Source organism: Portunus trituberculatus, chromosome 41, assembly GCF_017591435.1.
Source record: "Portunus trituberculatus isolate SZX2019 chromosome 41, ASM1759143v1, whole genome shotgun sequence".
NCBI classification, from domain to species: Eukaryota; Metazoa; Arthropoda; class Malacostraca; order Decapoda; family Portunidae; genus Portunus; species Portunus trituberculatus.
In genome coordinates, this window is record NC_059295.1 from 8,585,980 (window position 1) to 8,610,706 (window position 24,727).

At 36.1% G+C, this 24,727-nt stretch overlaps 1 protein-coding gene across 1 annotated transcript in view; it reads left to right on the forward strand.

The window, feature by feature from the left end:
* LOC123517194 (transcriptional regulator ATRX-like) overlaps positions 1-24,727 on the forward strand; it is a 166,385-nt gene that overhangs the window by 42,995 nt on the left and 98,663 nt on the right. The window contains 5 exon segments of the mRNA XM_045277199.1: positions 3,687-5,339; positions 5,342-6,562; positions 7,620-7,978; positions 8,262-8,368; positions 13,654-13,826. Coding sequence (XP_045133134.1) covers positions 3,687-5,339; positions 5,342-6,562; positions 7,620-7,978; positions 8,262-8,368; positions 13,654-13,826 — 3,513 coding nt within the window.

Sequence of the window (24,727 nt, forward strand, 5' to 3'; positions counted from 1 at the left end):
ACTTCTTCATCTTTCCCTTCTTTATTTCATCCTGATGGCACCACTGCCATCTCATCTGTTTCTAAAGCTGAACTCATCTTTCAAACCTTTGCTAACAACTCTACCTTGGATGATTCTGGGCTTGTTCCTCCCTCTCCTCCCTCTGACTATATCATGTCTTCAATCAATCAATCAATCAATCTATCTATCTATTGCAGCCATGGTAGACGGCCACTGTTCTTCTAAATCTATTACCAGTGGTGTTCCTCAGGGTTCTGTCATCTTACCCACTCTCTCTATTATTCATTAATGACCTTCTTAACCAAACTTCTTGCCCTATCCACTCCTACACTGATGATGCCACCATACATCTTCCCATGTCCTTTCAGAGACATCCAACCCTTTAGGAAGTCAACAGATCACGCAGGGACACCACAGAACGCCTGACTTCTGATCTTTCTAAGATTTCTGATTGGGGCAGAGAAAACTTAGTAGTTTTCAATGCTTCAAAAACTCAATTCCTCCATCTAACAACTGGAGACAACCATCCAGACAACTATCCCCTCTTCTTCAATGACACTCAACTGTCTTCCTCTTCCACACTAAATATTCTCAGTCTGTCCTTTACTCCCTGATTTTCCATAAATCCCCCAAGATTGGCATAAGTTGGAATTAAAAAAAGATCATAACTCAAAAAATATTATTTTATGATGGAAATTACATATATAATTAATTATATCTCTACATTTCTCAGCAGAGAAACATAAGCCACATACCAGATTTCATGGTTGGGTGAATTTGCAAAGTGACCATGTTTTCTGTTTGTATAATGTGTTGACAGATTGTTTTCAACAGTGTATGCTTAAATACACTAAAAACTTTTTCCTAAATTTGATCTGCTGAAATGGGGGTGTGTCTTTTTATGCCCATGTATCCTATATGCCGTCAAATACAGTAATTAAGTTATAAAGCTGAGGTTCCACTGCATGTACAAATAAACAAAAGTGTGAAACTTCAGAAGACAGAAAAATAGGAGTTCCAAAATATAAAATTTTCCAGAGTTTTAGCGATATAGCTAAAGATGGTTGTAAAATTCTGAGTGACATAACCCCGCTATAGTTCACTGCGGACTCCATAACCTTCTGGAAGCTTCTGGAGCATGATTTTGGAACAGAGGAACATAGGAGTAGTGTAGGTTGGGTACAATCACAATCTCAAGCTGACTCACTAAACACCCATATGGTGATACTGGTAATACAGTGTTGCCATATACTTGTTTCTTTATTATTATTATTATTATTATTATTATTATTATTATTATTATTATTATTATTATTAATATTATTATTTTATTTATTTATTTATTTGTTTATTTATTTTTTTAATTTTTTTTACATCTTTAACACTTTTTTTTTCTTTTTTCTCCTTCAGATTCAACATTAATTGATCAGGTAGAAAAAATCCTGAAGTTTCAGACTCTCCGGAGTTTTGGAGTCCAAACTTTCAAAATGTTACTATATTATCTAATCAATGAATGATCTTCCAGTCTGGAATTAAAAATCTCTTAGTAACAAAGAAGGAAGATTTTGGAAACTTATCAGTCGACTGTCATTATCAAATGAACCCTTGACCCTTGAACATGATGCATTCCAGAATTCTGTTCTGATTTTCTAAGTTAAGTCTGCAGAGCCTATGTCTGAAATCATACTTTGAGAATCAAAGAAACAAATAACTGACAATAAAAATAAGGTCTCAGACATAGGCTCTGCATAATTAACTTAAATTGTATCCTTAGCACATGAGGCTTTAAATTATAAGGACAATACAGTAAGAGCCACATCTGATAAAACTAACTGCTTAAAAGAGTTAAGTAAGGACTGACACATTGTTGTAACTAGGCCCGACATGGGAATCGGTGTTGTCCTCTTGAACAGGATTGATTATGTTAATAAGACGGAACAAATATTAAATGACCATACTAAAAATAAATAAATTAATGGTGATTGGCTTAAACATATTTTGTCTTTGGAAGATAAATTAAGCAGAACCCTAAGGAAGATAAAAAAGAAAAAAAAACAAGCTACCAGAAAATTCTTATAATTGGTTCATCACATCTGGCTCATCCCCTGGGATACTATATGGCCTCCCAAAGGTCTATCAAAAAGGTTGTTCCATACAACCAGTTTTTTCAGCAGTTAATGATTTCAATTATGATTTGGCAAAATTCTTTGTCTCAACCTTATCTCACTTAACTACAAATGAATATACAATCAGGAATTCAGCTACATTTGTTAAAGATCTAATGAAATTAAATTATCAACAACCTATATGGCCAGTTTTAATGTCAAGTCATTTTTTTACTAATACAGTACCCCTAATAGATGTTATAAGCATCTGCATAAAGAAATGCAAAGATACCTTACCCCATAACCTTACCTGAGTTAGATAACTTACCTATAACCTTTGTTCCCAACATTTATAAAATCAACTCGGTTAAAACTTTTACTGTATAGGGCCTTTTGTATAGATAGCTCTTTGATTAATTTTGGTAGAGATCAAAAGGTTGAATGAATACTTTACATGCAATAGATATCCACTAGCATTATTTGAATAAATGTGTAAAACAGTTTTTGTGCAATAAGTTTAGTAACAGAGGCAAGAGAATTGATGATAACCAGTAACCTCAAATTACCTTTTCAGGGTCATATCAACTAATATATTATGAAGAAATTAACTACTTTGTTACACAAACACTGTCCAGACTGAATTTATAGATTTACGTATGTAAACACAAATATCATTGGGTCTTTGTTTAGATATAAGGACAGGCTACCTGATTCCTCGTACTGAAACATAGTATGTAGTTTTTGTTGTTCCAGTTGTAAAACTGGGTATATCAGCTCAATTACCTGAAACTTAAAATTATGTATGTGTGAGCACAAGGGTAAACATATCTCAAATCCAGGTTTTTCTGTAGTAAGAAATTATTCAAGAAAGTTAGATCATGTTTTTAGGGAACAGAACTTCAAAATTTTATACAAAGCCAGAACATTAACAGAATTGAGAATTGCTGAATCACTATCTATGCATTTACAACTAAATGTAATCTTAACAGTCAGGAGTCATCCATCCAACTGACTATCATTCCATAGTCTTACACATCACATCTCTTTGTTCCTTTTATTTTAAGTTCTTTTGGTTTTATCTTTCCCTAAACTATTGTTTTTTTTATTTAAAAATTTTTGTATTAGTTTACTTTAAAAACTTTCTTCTTTTCTAAGAATGATTAGGAATCAAGTTTTTTTTTTTATCTTTCTTTAGAAATCTATGGATTAGGTAGGTTTGATAAAAGATGTTGTCAATAGCTTGGATTTATAAGAGCAAATCTTTCATCCAGGACCCCTCTTGTCCTGGAGTCTTCTCAGTGGGAGGACGTTCGTTTCCACACTCATGTGGACACATGTTATAACAGTGTTTGAAAAAGGGATTGCATATGTCCCAAAACATCACAAGCTGAAATATTTTTTCTGTGACTTTCCTTCACCCTATATATATATATATATATATATATATATATATATATATATATATATATATATATATATATATATATATATATATATATATATATATATATATATATATATATATATATACACACACCATATAGATAATTTATTTTATTGATCTTATTCTTTCTTTTTCAGGAAAGACTTAAAGTCAAAAACATTAAAGAATAAGTTTGAAAGTTTGAAGCAGATACGTCAACTAAGGTCACAGAAGGATGCACTTTCGAGCAGCAGTAAAGTTGTTGAGCCTGTCATGAAAACTTCTAAGAGTAATAATACCCATGACGTAGAAGAGAAAATGCCAAGGGATAGTAGAAAGAAAAGAGATAAGGTCATTGAAAAGGATGATGAAGTTCTGACAAAGAATTGTGGTAAGGTTGATGTGATACCTAAAGAAAGTGAAGATAATGAGCCATGTCCTGTATTGAGGAAGGTTATGGATGAAATGCTTGGAATGTTGTCTAAATGTGTAGAAAATCTAAAAATCTTAGACTCCAAGTGGAAGAAATCCAAATATTCTTCAGAAGGAACCCAAAAGACCAGACATCATGTCGTGAAACAGTTGGATGCAATGCGACATAACTTTGAAATATTAGAAGAAGATCTGGAATTGTCAGAGAAAACAATGGTGAAAGATGATGAAAATGCTGTAAAAGAGCAGAATGTTACTGGTTTAAAGAGAACAAAGAACTTGCAAGATAACAAGGAAGATGTTGAAAAGATGGAAAAAGAAATGAACCAAAACAACACTATTGCAAAAGAGGAAAATAGTATTCTTGATAATTGTCAATATCATGTCAAAAGTGTCTCTTCTGAGAAGGAAGAAAGAATAGGAGAAAAAAACAGTATTGATGCATCTGTACAACCTGATTTTGATTTAGGAGCTGCTACTGAGAAGCTTGCTGTTTCTGTAGATCATTTTGAAATTTGCTCCCAAGATTCCAATAAAGCAGGTCTTCCGTCTGATGATGAACATTCCCTACCAGATTTAACAGATGTGATTAAGGAAATAATAAGTGACCCTGATGAGCCCATGGATGCAGAAGAAAAGATGACCATGATTAAGTCTTTGGACATGGAGAGCGAAGTACCAGAACTGTTAGGAGATGTTAGACAGAAAAGGAAAACAGGACAGAAGAATGATTGCAAAGCAACTGATGGCAGAAATAAGGAGGGTATGGTGGATTTGTCTGTGATAAAGAAAGATTTTATGGAGACTGGTAGTAACAGTAACACATCAATTCTTCATAGTGAAGATAAAGAGACTACTAGTCCCAGAATTGGTAAAAATCGAAGACTTAGAAGTGCTTCAGTTGAGTCTAGATCTGACAGTGATGCTGGAGGCAGTGAAAAGGTTCAGAAGTCGTCCCAACACAAAAGAATGAAGTTATGCATAGATAGTGATGAAAATTCTGAGGGGAATGGAACCCTGAATAGGATAGGACAAGTGATTAAGAAAAATAAGGAAATTGTGGATGGTAACTGTAGTGGGGTAGATAAAGAAGTTTCAGACAAAAATGATGGTGATAATGAAGAATTAAGAGGGGAAGACATTGATAAGACTGATAGACAATCAGGAAGTGAATGTGATATTGAAACTGGTAAGAAAAACAATCTTAAATTTTCTCATGAACTAAAGGATGGTGGTGAGAAGAATGGAGATATAACGAGACAAGGGAAAGGCACTGACTTAACAAAAGTAACAGATAATGTTAAGAGTGAAGAAATGGAATCCAACTGTACAGAAAGTGATAACACAGTTAATGATAAGGAAAACCTGCCATTAGCATTCAAGTAGAGAACAGTAATAAGGAAATGATCAAAGAGAATGTAAGTGAAAACCATGTAAATGTGAAGAACAAGGTTAAAGAAAAAAATAGAGATGTGGATGAAATAGATGAAAGTAATCAAGAAAAAGATGGCAGGGATGCTGATGGAACAAGTAATGGAAATGACAGTGAAACTGAAAAGGCGCAAATAGACGAAATGTCTTCAGTGGAGAAAGTTGCAAATAAAAAGAAAAAGAGAATCAGTGATGAATGTAATGCCAGTGCAGATAAGAAAAAAAGAAAGAAGGCTAGTGTTGATGGAAAAACAAAAGTAAGAAGTAAGAAAAGACAAACATATAAAAATAAGAAAAGACAAGCTGAGGCAAGGGAAGATGAGATTCTTTTGGGGTTAGTGAGAGAATCAGAAACATCTGAGGAAGAAGAAAGTGATGAAATCCAGAGACAGTCAGAAGATGATGCAGAGGAAAGGAAAGAAAAACCCAAGAAAATAAAAAAGAACCTTAATCTTGATTCTGAAAGTGCAGCAGAGAAAGAGAAAGATATGGTAAGTGTAGATAGGAAGGTTATTGAGAAAAAGAACATGAAAGGCAGTGATAGTGAACATGAAGAAGAAATGAATAGTGACAAATATAAAACAGAGAAAGATATAACAGTGAAGAGAGAAACTGACAGTCCTATAAAAAAAGAAGAGGATCTGGAATCAGAAAAGGATAAAGAATCTCTTCAGTGTGTGACAAATGGCATTGATCTTGATAAGGAAAAAGATGACAGTGTGAAATCTCCATCAAAGAGTAAAGACAAGAGTACTCATAAGAAAAGGAAAGGGCACTCAATGAGTACAGAAAATCAGAAAGCAAAAAATGCAATTTTGAATAGTGACAGTGAGAATGAGTTTGAGGACAAGCCTAAGCCCAGAAGCAAGAAGAAATATTACAGAAGACACAAGAACACCCAAAGTAGAGGACATTCTCACAAGAAACTAACTCTTAAAATGACAGAGAAAGACATGGAAGAACTTAAAGAGAAACAGCTTGGCAGCAAATGTCAGGTGCTTGTAGAGCATCTTTCTTCCGAAGTAAGGAAGAAGCTGGAGGATGTGGAGTTCATATATACATCTGACTATCCTAAATTGAATTACCCCACCCTTCCAAGGCAGATGTTTGACAGCGATGGCTGCGATGCTGATGAGGAGGACTCTGATAAGGAATTTTCTAAACTTATGAAGTAAGTGATATGTACTGTCATTTTACTTATTTTAAGTGATGTGAGGAACATGGCTACATTCTCTCTCTCTCTCTCTCTCTCTCTCTCTCTCTCTCTCTCTCTCTCTCTCTCTCTCTCTCTCTCTCTCTCTCTCTCTCTCTCTCTCTCTCTCTCTCTCTCTCTCTCTCTCTCTCTCTCTCTCTCTCTCTCTAGGTAATGGAAGTAAGAGTGAGATGTGGAATGATATTTATAATTTTGCCAGTAGTATGTAATGGAATAATTACAGATAGTGAGGAGCTAGAATAATGTTGGCATTGAGAAAATTATAGATGTGGGGATTTCTCAATTTATGCGAAGGACAAGTTCCTGAAGGGATTGTGTAATGTAAAAAGCACATAAAGTGAACATGATTACTGTTCAAACTTAACTGTACAGTACATACCAAGTCTAGAGGAATGCATTCGCTAACATTAAATTGATCGTTACAGCATATTAGTGGTACTTATGGGGAACACTTAGTGACACCGCATTATGGAACTAAACCAGCTGTGAAACTTGATTTTCTTGACATTGTTTTATTCTAAATAATCTGTGTAGTATGAAGAAATGACTAGGTTTCAATACTGCGTGTTATTCCAAAGTTGCATATTCTAAACATGCGTAAATCAAGAAATCCCTATAGTTCAGTATGCAAGAGGTGAGAAAGAAGAGATAGTGAAATTTGAGAATGGTGTTAAGTGCCTTAGGAAAAATGGGAATGGGAGAAGGGTAATGTTAATTAAAGATGAACGGAAAGGTTGGAAGTTAGGAAGTAGCAAGCTAATAGGCACAGTGAGAAATGGAGTGAATGAGAACGTGGAGTAGTTGATTTTTCTGGGGGAAAAAAAAAAAAAGTTCATGGCAAACACTTCCCAGGATACACAGGCACACATGGAGGGGATGAACGTGTTGAACAGAAGATACTGATTGAGTATACAGCCATGGGCAAGAGCTTTAGGAAGGATGTAATGGATGAGTAATGATGCTCTTGATATGTAAAGTTGAAACCATTACTGAAATATTTATTAAATATTTTCAGATTCAAGTGTGACAATATTAAACCAGGGCCTAAAAGCAAGTCTACAAAAATGAAACTGAAATTGATGGATGATGAAGGAAGTGAAGTTAACGACAATAAAGATGGAATTTCTGATGATGAAGCAAAAACCGAAGAATTAGATAAGAAGAAAAAGAAAGCTACTAGACAGAAAAAAGAAGGCTTGCTAGACATAGACATTGATGAAACTGGTGAGGAAGACAATGAAGATGATGAAGCAGAGGAGGGTCACAAGAAGAAAAAGATGGATGGTAGTATATCATTAAATGAGAAAATGAAGAAACACATTCTTATGAGTAGTGATGAGGAAGCAGATGAAGAAGAGGATGAAGATCAAAAAGGTATTAATTTTCATGAACTTGTAGAATTGTTGGTTTTTAAATTTTCTTAATTTGATTTCTAATTTGCATATGATTTTGAATCAGCAGCTTCACTATTGGTCTCTGGGGTAGAAATTGCTGGATGTGCTTCACAGCTGATCCTCATGCAGTGTGGTGTGATTAGTTCTTTCTCTTATTGAAATCTGAAGACAAATATGTGAGAAAAAGTCTGAATTTAGGTATGTTTCAACCATCCTCTCTTTGTGGAGGATAGCAGCCCATCATGAATATATTTTTCTTCTAGATACTTCAGCAAGGGAAAAAGAGGAAGAAGAGACAGAACTAAAGAAACATGAGAAGAGAAAAGAAGCAGCTAAAAAAAAGGGAAAAAATGAAGACAGTGATGAAGAGGTAGCTTTTGTACTTACTTGCATGTATTCTTTTCTAATGGAAGTAATGTAAATAGCAGTTGTCTCCAATCTCATTTGCTGAATTTTCTTAGAAGGTGATTGTTGCCATGAATTTTAAGGAGATCATTTACTGGTTGTTTTTCCCCTATAAAATCATATGCAATATATATATATATATATATATATATATATATATATATATATATATATATATATATATATATATATATATATATATATATATACGGAGCATGACCATCGAGCAGGACACACGCATCTGAGCAGCTCGCAGAGATAACTACAAAAGGAGTTGAACTCAGGCCTAGACGTATGTACAGGTGGAGAGGGGGCCATAGGTTCTCCTATCTCCAAATTAAATAAGTATTAGATCACATATAAGGAATGAATAACAAAAGAGAGATGGAACCAAGTAAAAAACATACACTGAGTGATAACTATCACTTTATAGAAACCCCTATTGGTTTAAGGAAACTGACTGATGATACTATGGAAAAGGATTTCTTGGGTTTCAGGGATGAATGAGGTAATATGAGAAGGCTTATTAATGTAGAAAGAGATTTAGGATATATGAAGGAGGTGATGTCCAGTCTCATGGACAAACAAGACCGACTGATAACGGAGAACACAGCCCTGAAATTGAGAGTAGCTGAATGTGAGAAAGTCAGTGCAATAAACCAGGAATTGAAAAAGGAGATTCAGGAAATAAGGAAGCAAAATGACGTTCTAAAAACCACATGCCAAAATTATGAAAGCTCTTTAAAGAGCCTGCACGCTAAAGTGCAGGATGGGATTACAGACGGCAGAAGGTGGTCTAGGTGATAACAAGTTGAAAGAACTAAGAAATGAATGGAAACAGGACCAAGAAGAGGAAAAAGTCAAATTTTCAGAAGTGGTAAGGAGACAAATTCAGAACATGAAAGACGCTGTAATAGAAGTTATCAAGGAGAAGGAAGATTGGGTGCAGGATGCAGTGGACAAAAAAAAAGCTTCGTGATATATGGAATGAGGAAAAAGAAAATTCCAAATAAATTCACGTGAGAACGTGAAGAAATGGAAATGGCCAAAACTGTTATCAAACGAGTACAAGACAACACATAAGAATTTGACCAGGAGGTGGGGGAAGTGATTAGGTTGGGAAGATACAGTGAAGGGGATAGGAGACCAATGAAGGTGAGAATGAGATCTCAAGTGGCTGTAGAGGAAATTATGGCTAGAAAAGGGCCAATGATGTTGATCACAAGGAAATATGGATAAAATAGATATGAACTTAGAGGAAAGGGAAAAGGAAAAGGTACTAAGAAGTGAAGCTAAGGAAAAAACGAGAAAAGGGCAGAGATAGGGAAGAAGAATTTTTACTGGAGGGTTCTGGATATGAAACTAAAGAAGTGGTACTTAAGGAAAAAAGAGGAGGTTGTGGAGGAGGCAATAAATTAAGAGTGAGGAGGAGGAGTGCAAATAATGGTTTGTGATAATATATGTGTGGAGGACATGCAATATGGTGAGGACAAATTGGAATTAATGGGAGTAACAAGCAGAACAGAAGATTTGAAAAAAGAAAAATAATAGTTACATATGTTCCACCAAAGACTAATACATGGGGGTCAGAAGAGCATAAAGATATGCAAAGAGGGGTGATAAAGTGCCTAGATAACATGATAAGAAGAGATAAAAGAATATTCTTAGTTGGAGACTTTAACTGTAAAAAAATAAACTTGAGAGATATGGAAGTAATGGATAATGCTGGGCAGTGGAATGAGAAAGTGTTACAGTTGACTATGGTTAATACAATGGACCAGTGGGTGGATGAGTACACAAGGTACAGGAGGGAAGAAGAACCATCGTTGCTTGACCTAGTTTTCACAAAGAAACCAGAGTCCCCTCCAATCATACAATACCTTAGTCCAATGGGGAAAAGTGATCATGTGACATTGGAGGTGCAAATGCAGGAGGTATATGAGATAAGTTACAGTGAGGATTATAAAGGAGAGAGATTAAATTATGCAAAAGGAAATTTAGAAAAATTAAGGATTTATTTAGCTGATATTGAGTGGCGTAATATTATCTGCAGGTATATTGTACAAGAGAAATATGATATATTCTTACAGAAATACAATGAAGGAGTAAAAAAGTTTGTTCCTGTTTATAGAGTTCAGAAAAAAATACATGCTTAGTACAATGCTAGATGCATACAAGCAAAAAAGGCAAAAGATAAAGCGTGGAAGAAACTCTTCAAGCAGGGAAATTACTATAACAGACGGCAGTACAAAGATGCTAGAAATGAATATATTAGAGTAAGGAGAGAGGAAGAAAGAAATTTTGAGAAAGATGTAGTGGATAAAAGCAAAGATGAACCCAAACTTTTCTACAAGTCTATAAATGGCAAAACAAAGAATAAGGAAACAATTGAAAAATAATTAAAGAAGGAAGACATACCAAACAGAGAAGGAAATGTGTGAAATAATGAATGAGAGCTTCAAAACGGTATTCACTGCAGAGATGATTTCACAGAACCTAATAGGACTTTGGATTGCCAAGGATTACAGGAGATTGCAGTGCACAAAGAGGATATTGGAAGATTACTGGATAAGTTGGAAGTCAGAAAAGCAATGGGGCCAGATGGTGTATCAGGCTGGGTGTTAAAAGAATGTAAAGAGCATTTACTGGATCCAATTTGGGAAATAATTAAAAGTTCAATAAATGAAGGGAAAGTTCCACTAGAGTGGAAGAGAGCCAATGTAATACCGATATTTAAAGGAGAAAAGGCAACTGAACCACTAAACTACACACCAGTGTCACTTACAAGTGTCGTAGGAAAGTTATGTGAAATAATTATCAAAGAAAAATGGGTTAAATTTCTAGAAGAGGAGCAAGTCATATCAAACAGACAATTTGGGTTCAAGACAGGGCGGTCATGTGTATCAAACTTATTAAGCTTCTACTCGAGTTATTGCAGGACTTGAAAACAGAGGTGGATGGGTAGACAGTATACCTGGACATTAAAAAGGTTTTTGATAAAGTCCCGCACAGAAGACTTCTTTGGAAACTAGATAACATAGGAGGATTGCGTGGAACCTTGCTCGAATGGACAATAGATTATTTGAAGGATAGAGAAATGAGAACTGTGATTAGAGATACATACTCTTCTTGGGGTAAAGTAACTAGCGGAGTGCCACAAGGGTCAGTGTAAGCCCCCATTATGTTTCAAGTTTATGTAAACAACATTAACATTGGGATGAAGTTATATAAATTTATTCGTTGATATAAGAGTGGCATTTCATTACATGGATAAAGATATGATGAAAAAAATCATCACAAGCATGATACGCCTAATGCTGGAATATGCAGCAGTGGTATGGTCTCTGAGCTCTAAAAAGGATATATGAAAATTGGAAAGGATACAGAAGATTGCTACAAAGATGGTGCCGGAATTAAAGGACCTCACATATGAAGAACGACTGAAGGAAATGGGACTGCCGACCTTACAATATAGGAGAGAACGCGAGGACATAATAACAATGTATAAGATAGTAAATGATATTGAAAAGATAGACAAAGAAAACCTGGTGCTGTTGACGGAAGGAGATGAAAAGACAAGAGAACATGAAAAGATCAGGATTAGGTAGTGTGCGAAAGATATTGGAAAATACAGTTTTCCACACAGAACGGTGGAAAAATGGAATGCATGGGATAATGGAATTGTTACAGCACATAGTGTGCATAGCTTTAAAGAAAAACTAGATAAGTGGAGATATGGAGACAGGACACTATGAGCTCCGCTCAAACCCTGTACATTACAACTATAGTCCGTTCATCCATAGAATCCAGGCCGAAACTGCTAGTTCGGTTGGCAGCCCTGCCCACCCCAGCCGCCACTAAACCTTCCCGACACTTAAATTTTCTTCAAGTACATTTATTTTTCTTCACTTAACTCAATAGATATACAAGTTTATAGTTTGAAGAAAAATAAATGTACTTGAAGAAAATTTAAGTGTCGGGAAGGTTTAGTGGCGGCTGGGGTGGGCAGGGCTGCCAACCGAACTAGCAGTTTCGGCCTGGATTCTTTGGATGAACGGACTATAGGTAAATATGATGAAGACTCAATACTCAAATTTAATTAATCCCAAATAGCTGTTCAAGTATCAAAAAGTTCAACTACCTATAAATCAGCTAATTCTTTCTAACCTTAGCAAAACCTTAATTTTACAAAAGTTTAATTGTATTTTTTTTTATTTTGATTTGTACTTAATGTAAGTGAAGGATAACATAGAAGAGGATGGAAGAAGGGTTGGGTAGAGGAGTGAGACTATTCATTGGAGGACAAGCCACCATCCATATAAAATTCCTGGTAACTCGGTATGATTCTGGTGAACCCTCTATTGGAAGGCACTTGCACTCTCACTAGATTCCTTATTTTCACCACTAATAAGCCTCATTTGTCATTGTAAGCTTCTAAATGAAAAACTACAAACAACACAGAAAAATGTTTTTGTTCTCTTGACCACAGTGCGGTGGCAGGACTAAGGATGTGCACCAGTATCCAATATACCGGGATACCGGTATTTTTGGCTTCGGCAATACCGATATTACCGGTATTAGAACAGGACAACCATGTGTGCAGCCATTCGAGTACCAGATATTTTTTCGAATACCAGGTCAAATTTTTGTGTTCAAGTATTGAAAAGTTTGACTTTTAAGACGTTCGAGTATTGTCTTCATTATGAATATATATATATATATATATATATATATATATATATATATATATTTTTTTTTTTTTTTTTTTTTTATAGTAAACCAAATTTAAGGGATGCATGGGCTTATGCCATCTTACAATCAGTTTTCCATAGAGAACTCTCAATCTCAAATTTATCTCAATTATTATTTTTTTTTCTTAAAAAGTACCCAAAAGAATATCCCCTTTAACCCATAAATTCCTGTGAAAAAGTCCACATGGTATATATATATATATATATATATATATATATATATATATATATATATATATATATATATATATATATATATATATAAATTATAGATCCACTACAGGAAAAAAAGAACTAGTACTTATCATTAGGGTTGTACTTAATTTTTTCAAAGGTAGTGTAACAGCTTTTTCTGGTCATAATGAAGCCTTTTTCTTCATTAATAATTATTCATAATCTGATATAACTGGTTATGTGAATTTGCTATTAATTAACTCTTGGTTTGAAAAGAACTACTGTATTATATTTTATGTGATATTATATTACTCTAATCTTTCAGTATGCTCCAAAGGTTCACAAGAAAGGTTACATGAACTTAAATTTATCAACTGATGAAGAAGATAATGAGAATCAGGAAAAAGGAAAGGCAGATGATGATGAGGAGGATGAGGAGGAAGCTGAGGATCCTGAACCAGAAAGTGCTTATGAGGATGATAGTGACTTCGAGGAATCGTAAGTTAGATTATTGTAATTCTTATTATTCTGAAAATTGCAGGAATTATATTTAACAAAGAATATATAGAGTACTGGAGGGTCTGTGTGCCAGGCGGGTCTGTGCATTAAGTCCCATGTTAAGTCCCATAACCATAACACGTAAACGTAGAGTGAAAATGACGAGGCAAAGTTAAAATTTTCCACCATTACCTTTCCACTGTTCTGTGCGTGCCAGAGAGTGTATTTTCCACTATAACTGAGGTAAGTTGAGTTCTGCTAACTGTTTCAATAGCACACATGAATGTCAGTGTTAGTCACTGCCACCTATTTTTATACAAAACTAACATAACTTGTCAGTGAATTAATCATTATTATGCCTGTGTCAAATGATTGAGAATAAATATGTTTAGTCTCAACATATAAGGAATTGCATGGGTAGCATGTAAACCTTCCATAAAACAGCCTAGTGTGTAGTGCACCAACCATGGTAGGGCTATAGTAAAACTAAATTGTACTGACCCACAAAGGGAGACTGATAATCCATGTGACATTGCCATGTCTCTTTTTACTTCAACAAAAATGGAATAACAGTTCTCTATTCAATTTAATGCATGACTGCTAAAAAAGGAGGGGGGACATGAGACATGAAGATCTCTGCAGGTGATTATGTCACAAGTAAATTAAATACAGTAGAGGTGCTGGTTATAAAAGTGAAAATGAGACTGGTAATTTACGTAATATTTACTGTTATGTCCTCTCGAGATACCCAGTCTAACATAATGAGTGGTGAGAAGAAACATAAGATGAAACAGTATTTTATTTCAGTTAATGCCCCAAGGTCGACTTATTTATTGAACATCATTGGACGGAGAGTCTTTTTTTCCTTGGTCTGGCTGTACAACACACAGTAAAATGGGGAAGTGTCAATATGTCCATCCATTGTAGCAACTAAGTGAGAAGTGGGTTGATTTGCACGTGCGTGCCTACACGGTGCCCGAACTCCCCCCCTTTCCCCAAGGAAAATCCCACTTCAGGTCGAGTGGCAACATTGCCTAACCTGATATGCCACATCATCATACATGTACATGAAATACCTTCATTTAATTTGGTATATAACACTTATTTGTATCACCTACCAATTAATGAAATAGTCAGAATATTCTTAGAATGAGAGGAGAGAAAAAAAGATAAAGGAACAAGAAGCTGAAGCAAAGAGGAGAATGGAGGAAAACAAAAAGCAGAAGGAAAAGAAAGGAAAGAACGAGAAAAGGAGAGGAAGAGCAAAAGGGAAGAAAAACTGTTCAGGGACACTTGTGTCTGCTTCCCAAAAGCAGAGAGGCAAGGAGGCAGACTTTTCAGACAGTGTAGATGAGCAAATCTTGGACGATGACTTCAGACATTGTAGATGAGCAAATCTTGGATGATGACTCTGATGATTTCATTAAGATATGAAAGAACTCTGTGAAATGTCAATGTGATGCAAGAGCAAAAGAAAGAATAAAGTGTGCATTGTGTGACAGCTGGTGGCATGCAGAATGTGTGAGTGGGATAGATTTGAGTGGGAATTCTCAGGAAGTCATGAGGCAATGGATGTTGAGATTTTTTATGATATATGCAACTTTGGCTTTCTTGCTACTGTTTAATGAAACTTTACATGGAGTATTTTCAAAATTTTCATTTGAATTTTATTAGATTTATTTCTTTGTAATTTTCAAAACTAACAAAGTTTCTCTCAGTTTGTCAATATATGTGTAAAAATAAAAAGCTAGTTTGCATTTTTTTATTTATTTATTTATTTATTTATTTATTTATTTATTTATTCATTTATTTATTCATTTTATTATTTACTTTTTTTTTACTCCTTGACAGGCAAGATGAATTTCTAACTACTTAATGACAACGATTTTGATAGCTTGTGGATAAAAAATAAAGAACTTAAGGCACCTAGCACGATAACCTGACATACCATAGCATATTGACCTTCTGGTGCAATTCCCTCCTCCACCTAGCGTGTAAACCCAACTAGTAGGCACACTTGAGCTGTCCTAACCTTCCTTCACTTACAGTACTCCATGTGGAGAAACTGTAGCAATAAAGGGTAGCACATTACCCACCATCATAACAGATACAATATTACACTACTTGTGAAACTTTCATTGTTGTATTCGAGTCTGGAGGTTTCGTAGTTACTATTATTTACTTAGGGTAGCACAACTGCTGCCTCTGCTCTATACTGAAAAAAAAAAAAAAAAAAAAAAAAGTACAGCATATAATAGTACAAAGTTTTCTGTAGTGTTCCAATCTTTTAAGACAGCTTTTATGCCTAGGTTGTTTTAATGAATGTGTAGATTTCATTATTTTTTGCATAGCTGGAAAAGTAGATCATTTATTGTAAACATTGTAGCACATAGACATTTCTGTTGTTGTTGTTTTTTCTTCATTTTAATTACCAACAGTGATAGATGATTTTATTATTATAAGAGATGAGATCAGTGGCACTGATCATTGCAGTAAGGTAGTGCAGTGTGTTGCTATCTTGCAAAGAGTAATTATGTATTTTCAAGTAATTTTACTCCATATAAAGGTAATCATATCTTATTTGTAATGCTGACAACAATGTCACATAAAAGTTTTGAATACATGGAAGGTAAAGTTCTCAAAATCAACAACAAAATATAATTTTTCTCTAAATATATGGGGTTAGGGACTTAAGAATTTTGTAGAGTATAAAGGAATAGTTGAAAGAATTTCTTTTGCTGTAAAGATATGGCCATAGGAACCTGTAAGGATCATGGAGTTTTTTTTTTTTTTTTTTTTTTTTTTTTTTTTTTTTTTTTTACATTACAAGGGCACTGGCCAAGGGAAAACAAAGTGTTGGAAAAAAAAAAATCCCGCTGGTTGCCAGGCCCTGTTAAGAGGAAAGTAGAAAGAGAAAAAACAAAAAAATCTAAAAGGAGGGTCCAGTTAACGTAAGAGGTGTCTTGACACTCCTCTTTTGAAAGAGTTTAAGTCATAGGCAGGTGGAAATACAGACACAGGTAGAGAGTTCCAGAGTTTACCAGTGTAGGGAATGAAGGAGTGAAGATACTGGTTAACTCTTGCATTAGGAAGATGGACAGAATAGGGATGAGAAGAAGTAGAGAGTCTTGTGCAGCGAGGCCGCAGGAGGGGAAGGCATGCAGTTAGCAAGTTCAGAAGAGCAGACAGCATGAAAACAGCGGTAGAAGACAGATAAAGATGCAACATTGCGGCGGTGACTTAAAGAATCAAGACAGTCAGTTAGAGGAGAAGAGTTGATAAGACGAAAAGCTTTAGATTCCACCTTGTTTAGTAAAGCTGTGTGTGGATCCCCCAGACATGAGAGCCATACTCCATACACGGGCGGATAAGGCCCTTGTACAGAGCAAGCAGCTGGGAGGAGAGAAAAATGGACGAAGACGCCATAGGACACCTAACTTCTTGGAAGCTGATTTAGCAAGAGTAGAGATGTGAAATTTCCAGTTTAGATTTTTAGTGAAGGATAGACCGAGTGTGTTTAATGTAGAGGAGAGGGAAGTTGAGTGTTATTGAAGAAGAGAGGATAGTTGTCTGGAAGGTTATGTCGAGTAGATAGTTGTAGAAATTGAGTTTTGAGGCATTGAACAAAACCAGGTTTTCTCTGCCCCAATCAGAAACAAGTGAAAGATCAGAAGTTAGGCGTCCTATAGCATCTCGCCTTGAGTCATTTAATTGTTGTTGGGTTGGGCGTCTGTTGAACGCTGTTGAATAATGCAGGGTGGTATCATCAGCATAGGAGTGGATAGGGCATTGAGTCAGATTTAGGAGATCATTGATGAATAATAGAAAGAGAGTGGGTGATAGGACAGAACCCTGTGGAACACCACTGTTGATAGTTTTAGGGAAGAACAGTGACCGTCTACTACAGCAGCAATAGAACGATCGGAAAGGAAACTGGAGATGAAGGTACAGAGAGAAGGATAGAATCCGTAGGAGGGTAGTTTAGAAATTAAAGATTTGTGCCAGACTCTATCGAAGGCTTTCGATATGTCAAGGCCGACAGCAAAGGTTTCACCGAAGTCCCTAAAGAGGATGACCAAGATTCAGTTAGGAAAGTAAGAAGATCACCAGTAGATCTGCCTTTACGGAAACCATACTGGCAATCAGAGAGAAGGTTGTGAGCTGATAGATGCCTCATTATCTTCCTATTAAGGATAGACTCAAAGGCTTTAGAAAGGCAGGAAATCAAAGCTATAGGGCGGTAGTTAGAAGGATTGGAGTGGTCACCTTTTTAGGGACAGGTTGAATGTGAGCAAACTTCCAGCAAGAAGGATAAATAGAAGTAGAGACACAGATGAAAGAGTTTGACCAGGCAGTGAGCGAGTTCGGAAGCACAGTTTTGAGAACAACAGGAGGGACTCCATCCGGACCGTAAGCCTTCCGAGAATCAAGGCCAGAGAGGGCCAGGAAAACGTCTTTATAAAGAATTTTAATTTTAGGGATGAAGTAGTCAGAGGGTGGAGGAGTAGGAGGAATATGCCCAGAATCATCCAAAGTTGAGTTGGTAGCAAAGGTTTGAGCGAAGAGTTCAGCTTTAGAAAAAGAAGAGACAGCTGTAGAGCCATCTGGATGAAGTAAAGGAGGGAAAGACGAAGAAGTAAAGTTGTTAGAGATATTATTGGCTAGATGCCAGAAATCTCGAGAGGAGTTAGAATTGGAAAGACTTTGACATTTTCTATTGATGAAAGAGTTTTTAGTAAGTTGGAGAATAGATTTGGCATGATTACGGGCAGAAATATATAGGGCATGAGTTTCAGCAGTTGGATGGCTACGGAACCGTTTGTGAGCCGCCTCTCTATCATTGACAGCACGAGAACAAGCAGAGTTAAACCAAGGCTTTTTAGCTTTAGGGTTAGAGAAAGTATGAGGAATGTATAGCTCCATGCCAGAGATAATCACCTCTGTTATGCGCTCGGCACAAAGAGAAGGATCTCTGACATGAAAACAATAATCATCCCAAGGAAATCAGAATAGTACTGCCTTAGTTCCTCCCACTTAGCAGAGTTAAAATGCCAGAAGCACCTCCGCTTAGGCGGGTCCTGAGGCTGCACTGGAGTGATAGAACTGGTAACGGAAATTAGATTGTGGTCGGAGGAGCCCAACGGAGAGGAAAGTTTAACAGAGTAAGCAGAAGGGTTGGAGGTTAGGAAAAGATCAAGAATGTTGGGCGTGTCTCCAAGGCGGTCAGGAATACGGGTAGGGAACTTCACTAGCTGCTCTAGGTCATGAAGGATAGCAAAGTTGAAGGTTTGTTCACCAGGTTGGTCAGTGAAAGAAGATGAAAGCCAAAGCTGGTGGTGAACATTGAAATCCCTAAAATGGAGATCTCAGCAAAAGGAAAGTGAGATAAGATGTGCTCCACCTTGGAAGTCAAATAGTCAAAGAATTTTACATAGTCAGAGGAATTAGGTGAGAGGTATACAGCACAGATGAATTTAGTTAGAGAGTGACATTGAAGTCTTAGCCAGATGGTAGAAAATTCTGAAGATTCAAGATTGTGGGCACGAGAGCAAGTGGTGTCGTTACGCACGTATGCGCAACATCCAGCTTTGGATTGAAAATGAGGATAGAGCAAGTAGGAGTATGAAGCAGTGATTGGAGAAATTGATAAATTTTCTCAAGAAGTGAATGAATGTTTTACATTTATAGTTGATTTTTTTTCAAATTGATAAACTGTTTTGGAGTAAGAGTCAATAGTTACACGCACATGATTGAATAAGAAAGTGATTCATAGGTTTACACAGTAGTAGCACAATCATGGAAAGTTGATGAATAAGGCACCAATGGAATTTTTATGTAAGAAGGGCATTAACCAATGGCAAGAAAAGAGTGAAGAAATAGACCTACTGAGGTGCAAAGCCTTGAATCGAGCTCAAATAGAATCTGAGAATAAGCATCTTGCAATCTTGAGACCTCTCTCTTGAAAAAATTAGAGTCATAAGAAGGAGGAAATACAGAAGCAGGCTGGAAATTCCTAAGTTTAATAGAGAAATGAGTGAATGATTGAGAATAGTGGTTAACTCTTGCATTGGTGGGGTCAGCAGAATAGGGGTGAGAAAATAATGGTGGTCTTGTGCAGCAAGGCTGCAAGGAAGCTTGCAGTTAGCAAGATCAAAAGAGCAATTTGTATGAAAATAGTAGTAAAAAATAGCAAAAGATGCAATTTTGCAGCAGTTATTTGATACATGACAGATAAGGCACCTGTACAGTGCATACTCCAATTTTGCGAGAAATGGGGCGGCATTGTGAGTCGTAAATTTGGAAATCGCAAAATTGGAAGTATTATTCCTATGGGAAAAATTGAATATGGTGGACCCCTTGTCCATGGTCGCCTAATTTTTCAATATTTTCCTAATATTTTGTCCATATTTATATCACATATATATTGAGCCAGGTATCTTTCCATATGAATGATCACAGTGTTTGTACAATGGCTACGAGAATAAAAAATCTGTCCACCATAGGTTTTTACAGCTTTTTCAATTTTCTCACTGTTTTTAAACACCATTCTCACAGTTGATTCTCCCACACCAAATTCTCTGGAAATATCACAGTTCCTTTTTCCATCTCTTTTTATCTTAATTATCTTCATCTTCTGATCCAAAGTTAGCCTAATGTTTTTCTTGGTTGGTGGCGCCATGTTGCACAAAGTCGAGCACAAGGATTCCTCCAAATTTGCAGAGAGAACTCCGTGGAGGTATACGTAAACAAATGGAAGGTGGGAGGGAGTGGGGCAGTGTTGCCAGATGAGCTTTGTTTAATTACTACCAGATTTTTATGAAAACTAGCCAAAAACCACCAAACTGATAAATGTAATATAAATATGATAATAATATAGTATAATATGATAAATATGAATAAATTAATAAAATATTGCCTATATAATACAGTAATATATAATTTGCGGGAACGCTTTCTCTCCCGCTACCACTCGCAATACCAGGAGAAAGGAACAAGATGGGGAAATTTTAAAAATGGCAATTTTTGGTCCTTGGTCTCAAAATTGGTGTATCGCAAAATTTGAACTCGCAAAATTGGAGTAAGCACTGTACAGAGTTATCAGGTATAGGAATGAGAAATACTAGTGGAGACTGCTCAGAATGCTTAGCTTCATAGATATTTCAGCTTGAGATGAAATGTGAAATTTAGATTATTAGTAAAGGACAGACTGAGGATGTCCATTGTAGAAAAGGACAACAGTTAGGCCTAATGAAGAAAATGGGATGCTTATCTGGAAGGTTGTATCAAGTTAAAGGAGGAATTAAGTTTTGAAGCATTGAATAATACTAAATTCAGTACTTCAATCAGAAATTTGAAATAGAGTATAAATTAGGCATTCTGTGACTTCTCTGCTCGAGTTGTTTAACCCCTTCCACGCAGCAGGGCAGATGAATGAACTAAAAAATAATAAATCGTCTATATATGCATAGACTCTAGTGACTTTCATCCATACATCTATATATAGTTTCCCAGCAATTGGGCACTCTAGATTGACATCTATATATAGACTCTACCACAAAACTGAACAAACAATTGAATCTATTTGTAAGTGTTGTTTGTGTTTGATTGGTGATAATATATGTCAATGTATTTGTATGAATGTTTTAGTTACTCACATCCAGGACTTGTAACCTGGATGTAAATTACTTCAACTTTTCTTTGTATTTGTTTTATACCAATTTGTTTTTAGGCAACGTTGCTGGTGTACGATAGTTTTTTCTCTTTGACATAAATAGGCTAATAATAAAAAAGCATAAAAAATGCAAAAATTTCCAGTATTAGCTTATGTGCGTAGCACATCCACCATCAATAAAGCACTTGAGAGGCCATGTTGATGTTGACCAGTGTTTGGATATTTCAGATGCCAAATAATTATTTATTTTATGAATTTTGTTACTTGTAAGGAATCATCTGTATATAGACCACGCTACAACTTTGTGTAGTAAAATAAGAACAAGTTTCTGTATATAGCCGATCTGACAAAAAGTCCCATTTTCAAAACATCTATATATAGATCCTCTGCCAGGAAGGGATTAATTCTTGAGGTTGATTGCATGAGGCAGCTCAGTATTGCACCAGACAAGAGCTCGAGTGGATGCTCACATGCGTATGACAGTTATGGCAACTAAATTTCAATGGACCAAGAATGCCACTTCATAGGAATTTTGAAAGAACATCCTTGCTTATGGAATGTAAAAAGTAAAGAATACAATATTAAAAAAGAATAATAATAAAAGTTTGGGAACAATTAAGACCAATAATTGTTCATGGCAGTGCAACATCCTTCCCCTGTCAAAGCTGAATGGTAACTTACAGTCTGCACGAAAAGTCACCACATCTAGGGAGCGGAGCGGTGACTTTATAAGTTGCCTGTATTTTTTTTTTTTTTTTTTTTTTTTTTTTTTTTTTTTTTGTTGCAAGAAAGCCAAGAGGGGTGAGAGAGATATCGTATGTCTGGCAGCAAGGTACATGCCTCTCTACCCTCATGCTGCCGAGAGGCACTCCTCCTTGTCAGAGGGATTGGATGTATGGTACTGCTTTGTTTGCTTTTTCCTGCTTTCCACACTAATATTGCACTTCCTTTCTTATGCATCACAGCTTAATAGACATGGATGGGAAGTGCACTGATGAGAAAACTATTCAAGCTATCATTGATTTCCAAAGAGCAGATATTAGCAACAAAGAAATCTACATTCAAAAAGGCCTGAAATTTCGTACTGTGCTGGAGCTCCTTAAAAAATTCAAAATTGGTGGGGGCAAAAATTTACCACTCTCACAAAAGCCACTTGGTAGGCCACGTAAGGTACCTGAGAGGACAAGAACACTTCTCAGGAGGCAGCTGGAAGTCAATCTCAGCCTTACAGGATGCCAGATTAAGGAAGGGAATCCTGACTTATTAGCTGGTGTCTCTATCTGTACTGTCCATGATACTTTGCAGCGTGACCTTGGGTACCACTGTTACCGGGCAAGGAAAAAGCCACTTATAAATGACTCAGAGAAATAAAAGGATCCAGTTTACAAAAAAAATATCAAGATTGGACCTTAGATAAGTGGCGTACAGTACTGTGGTCTGATGAGAGCACTTTCTGTGTAAGTGGTACAACATCTAGCAGAGTGTACAGGCGCCCAAGCTCTGATCCTGATGATCCCTGCTACACTCAAAAAATCACCAAACATCCTCAGAGTTTATTGGTTTGGGGATGTTTTACTTTCACTGGTCTTGATGCTCTTGTTGTGTTCTCTAAACACACTACTATCATTAAACAAGTGTATGTGGAACTCTTAACTTCTTCAGTACAGGGACGCATTTTCATTTTGAGTTTTTAATACGATTAGATGGTTTTATTTACATTAAGAAGGGTCTGTGGAGATAAGAAAAATAATGGTTAGAATCTTCACTATTTTAATACCCACATAAGTTTCTGAAGCTGTATAAAGTCACCAAATAATAACAGAATAAATATGAAAACACGTCATGGTACTGAAGGGGTTAATGGATAATCTTGACTCCTCATGTGAGAAAACCAAAGGTGAGATTTTCCAACAGGATGGGGCACCACCTCATACTGCTAAAATTGTCAAAGAATGGCTAGATAATTGTAAAATTAACACCATAAAAGATTGGCTTGGCAATTCACCAGGTACTTCTTCAATAGAGAGTTTAAGGGCTGTAATTGAGGCCAACTTATGAGGCTGTGACACCACCACATTCTCCAAGCTGGTAAAAGAGCTTCACAGTTGTTGGGCAGACTTCAAGCCTAAAACACTTAAAAATTTAGCTGACAGTGTGCCAAAATGTCTTAAAACAGGTGCTCAAAAAAAAAGGGAATGCAATAAAGTACTAAGTATTGGGTAGAATTAGAATTTGTATGTTTTTTTTTTTGGGGGAGGATCTGACATGAAATGTGTAACCAAAGACTATTGGCGTGGTAACTTTTCACGCAGACTGTAGAGGGAAGCGGTGGGGTAGTGGGTAAGGTGGTGAGTGTGGGATCAGGTAGATGTCTATATGTAAGTTTGAATCCCATCACACACCACTTTGAAGCTCTGCCATTTGTCAAGTGGTTTAAAGTTACCTGCATGTCACCGTGATACCCAGGTTCTAGTTTTTATTGGTTCTGTGATGTAGCAATGTATTGATATTTTTTAAGGTTATTTTTTAACCCTTGTAGCCAGTCAGGCACCATCGTGGCTCTTACATTAGAGCCCATCAGGCACGATCGTGGCGCTTTTCAAATGCCGTGCCCCTTTTATGCCGCACAGTTTGTTTATGCTTAAGGCTATCTGTCATATATCGAGGCCTGTCATTAGCCCTTTGTTTTCAAGATGGTGGACACTTAGCCAATCATGTATCAGCTTTTACAAGGGTATATTTGTGTAGGTGTGAGGGTGCCAAGCGTTAGGATGGTGAGAGCGTTAATGTCAGTGTGCTGTATTTCATTATTTTTTATGTATTTCTTGAGATATAAGATATACATATTTCCATGGAGAAGTAATTAGTTCAGAAACATATGATTGCATGACAATATTGGAATCGTTGTTTTTATTTCATTATTGGTTTAGATAAGAGTGCGTAGTGCTGGCTTGATGGAGTTGGCTGAAGAGGATATGTTGATGCTTGTTTCTGACTGCGAAGAAGTTGAATTTTCTTATTACAATTTGCTTCCTTCCTTGATTTATTTTCCATAATGAATGCAGTATATCAAAGGAAAACTTATTAGCTTAGATGTGTGTGGTGCTGGCTTGATGGAGTCACATGAGGAGGATGTGTTGACACTTGTTTCTTACCACGAGAAGTTGAATTTTCATTATATTATATTTTACTTACTTTTCTGCTTTATTTTCTATAATGAATGCAGTAT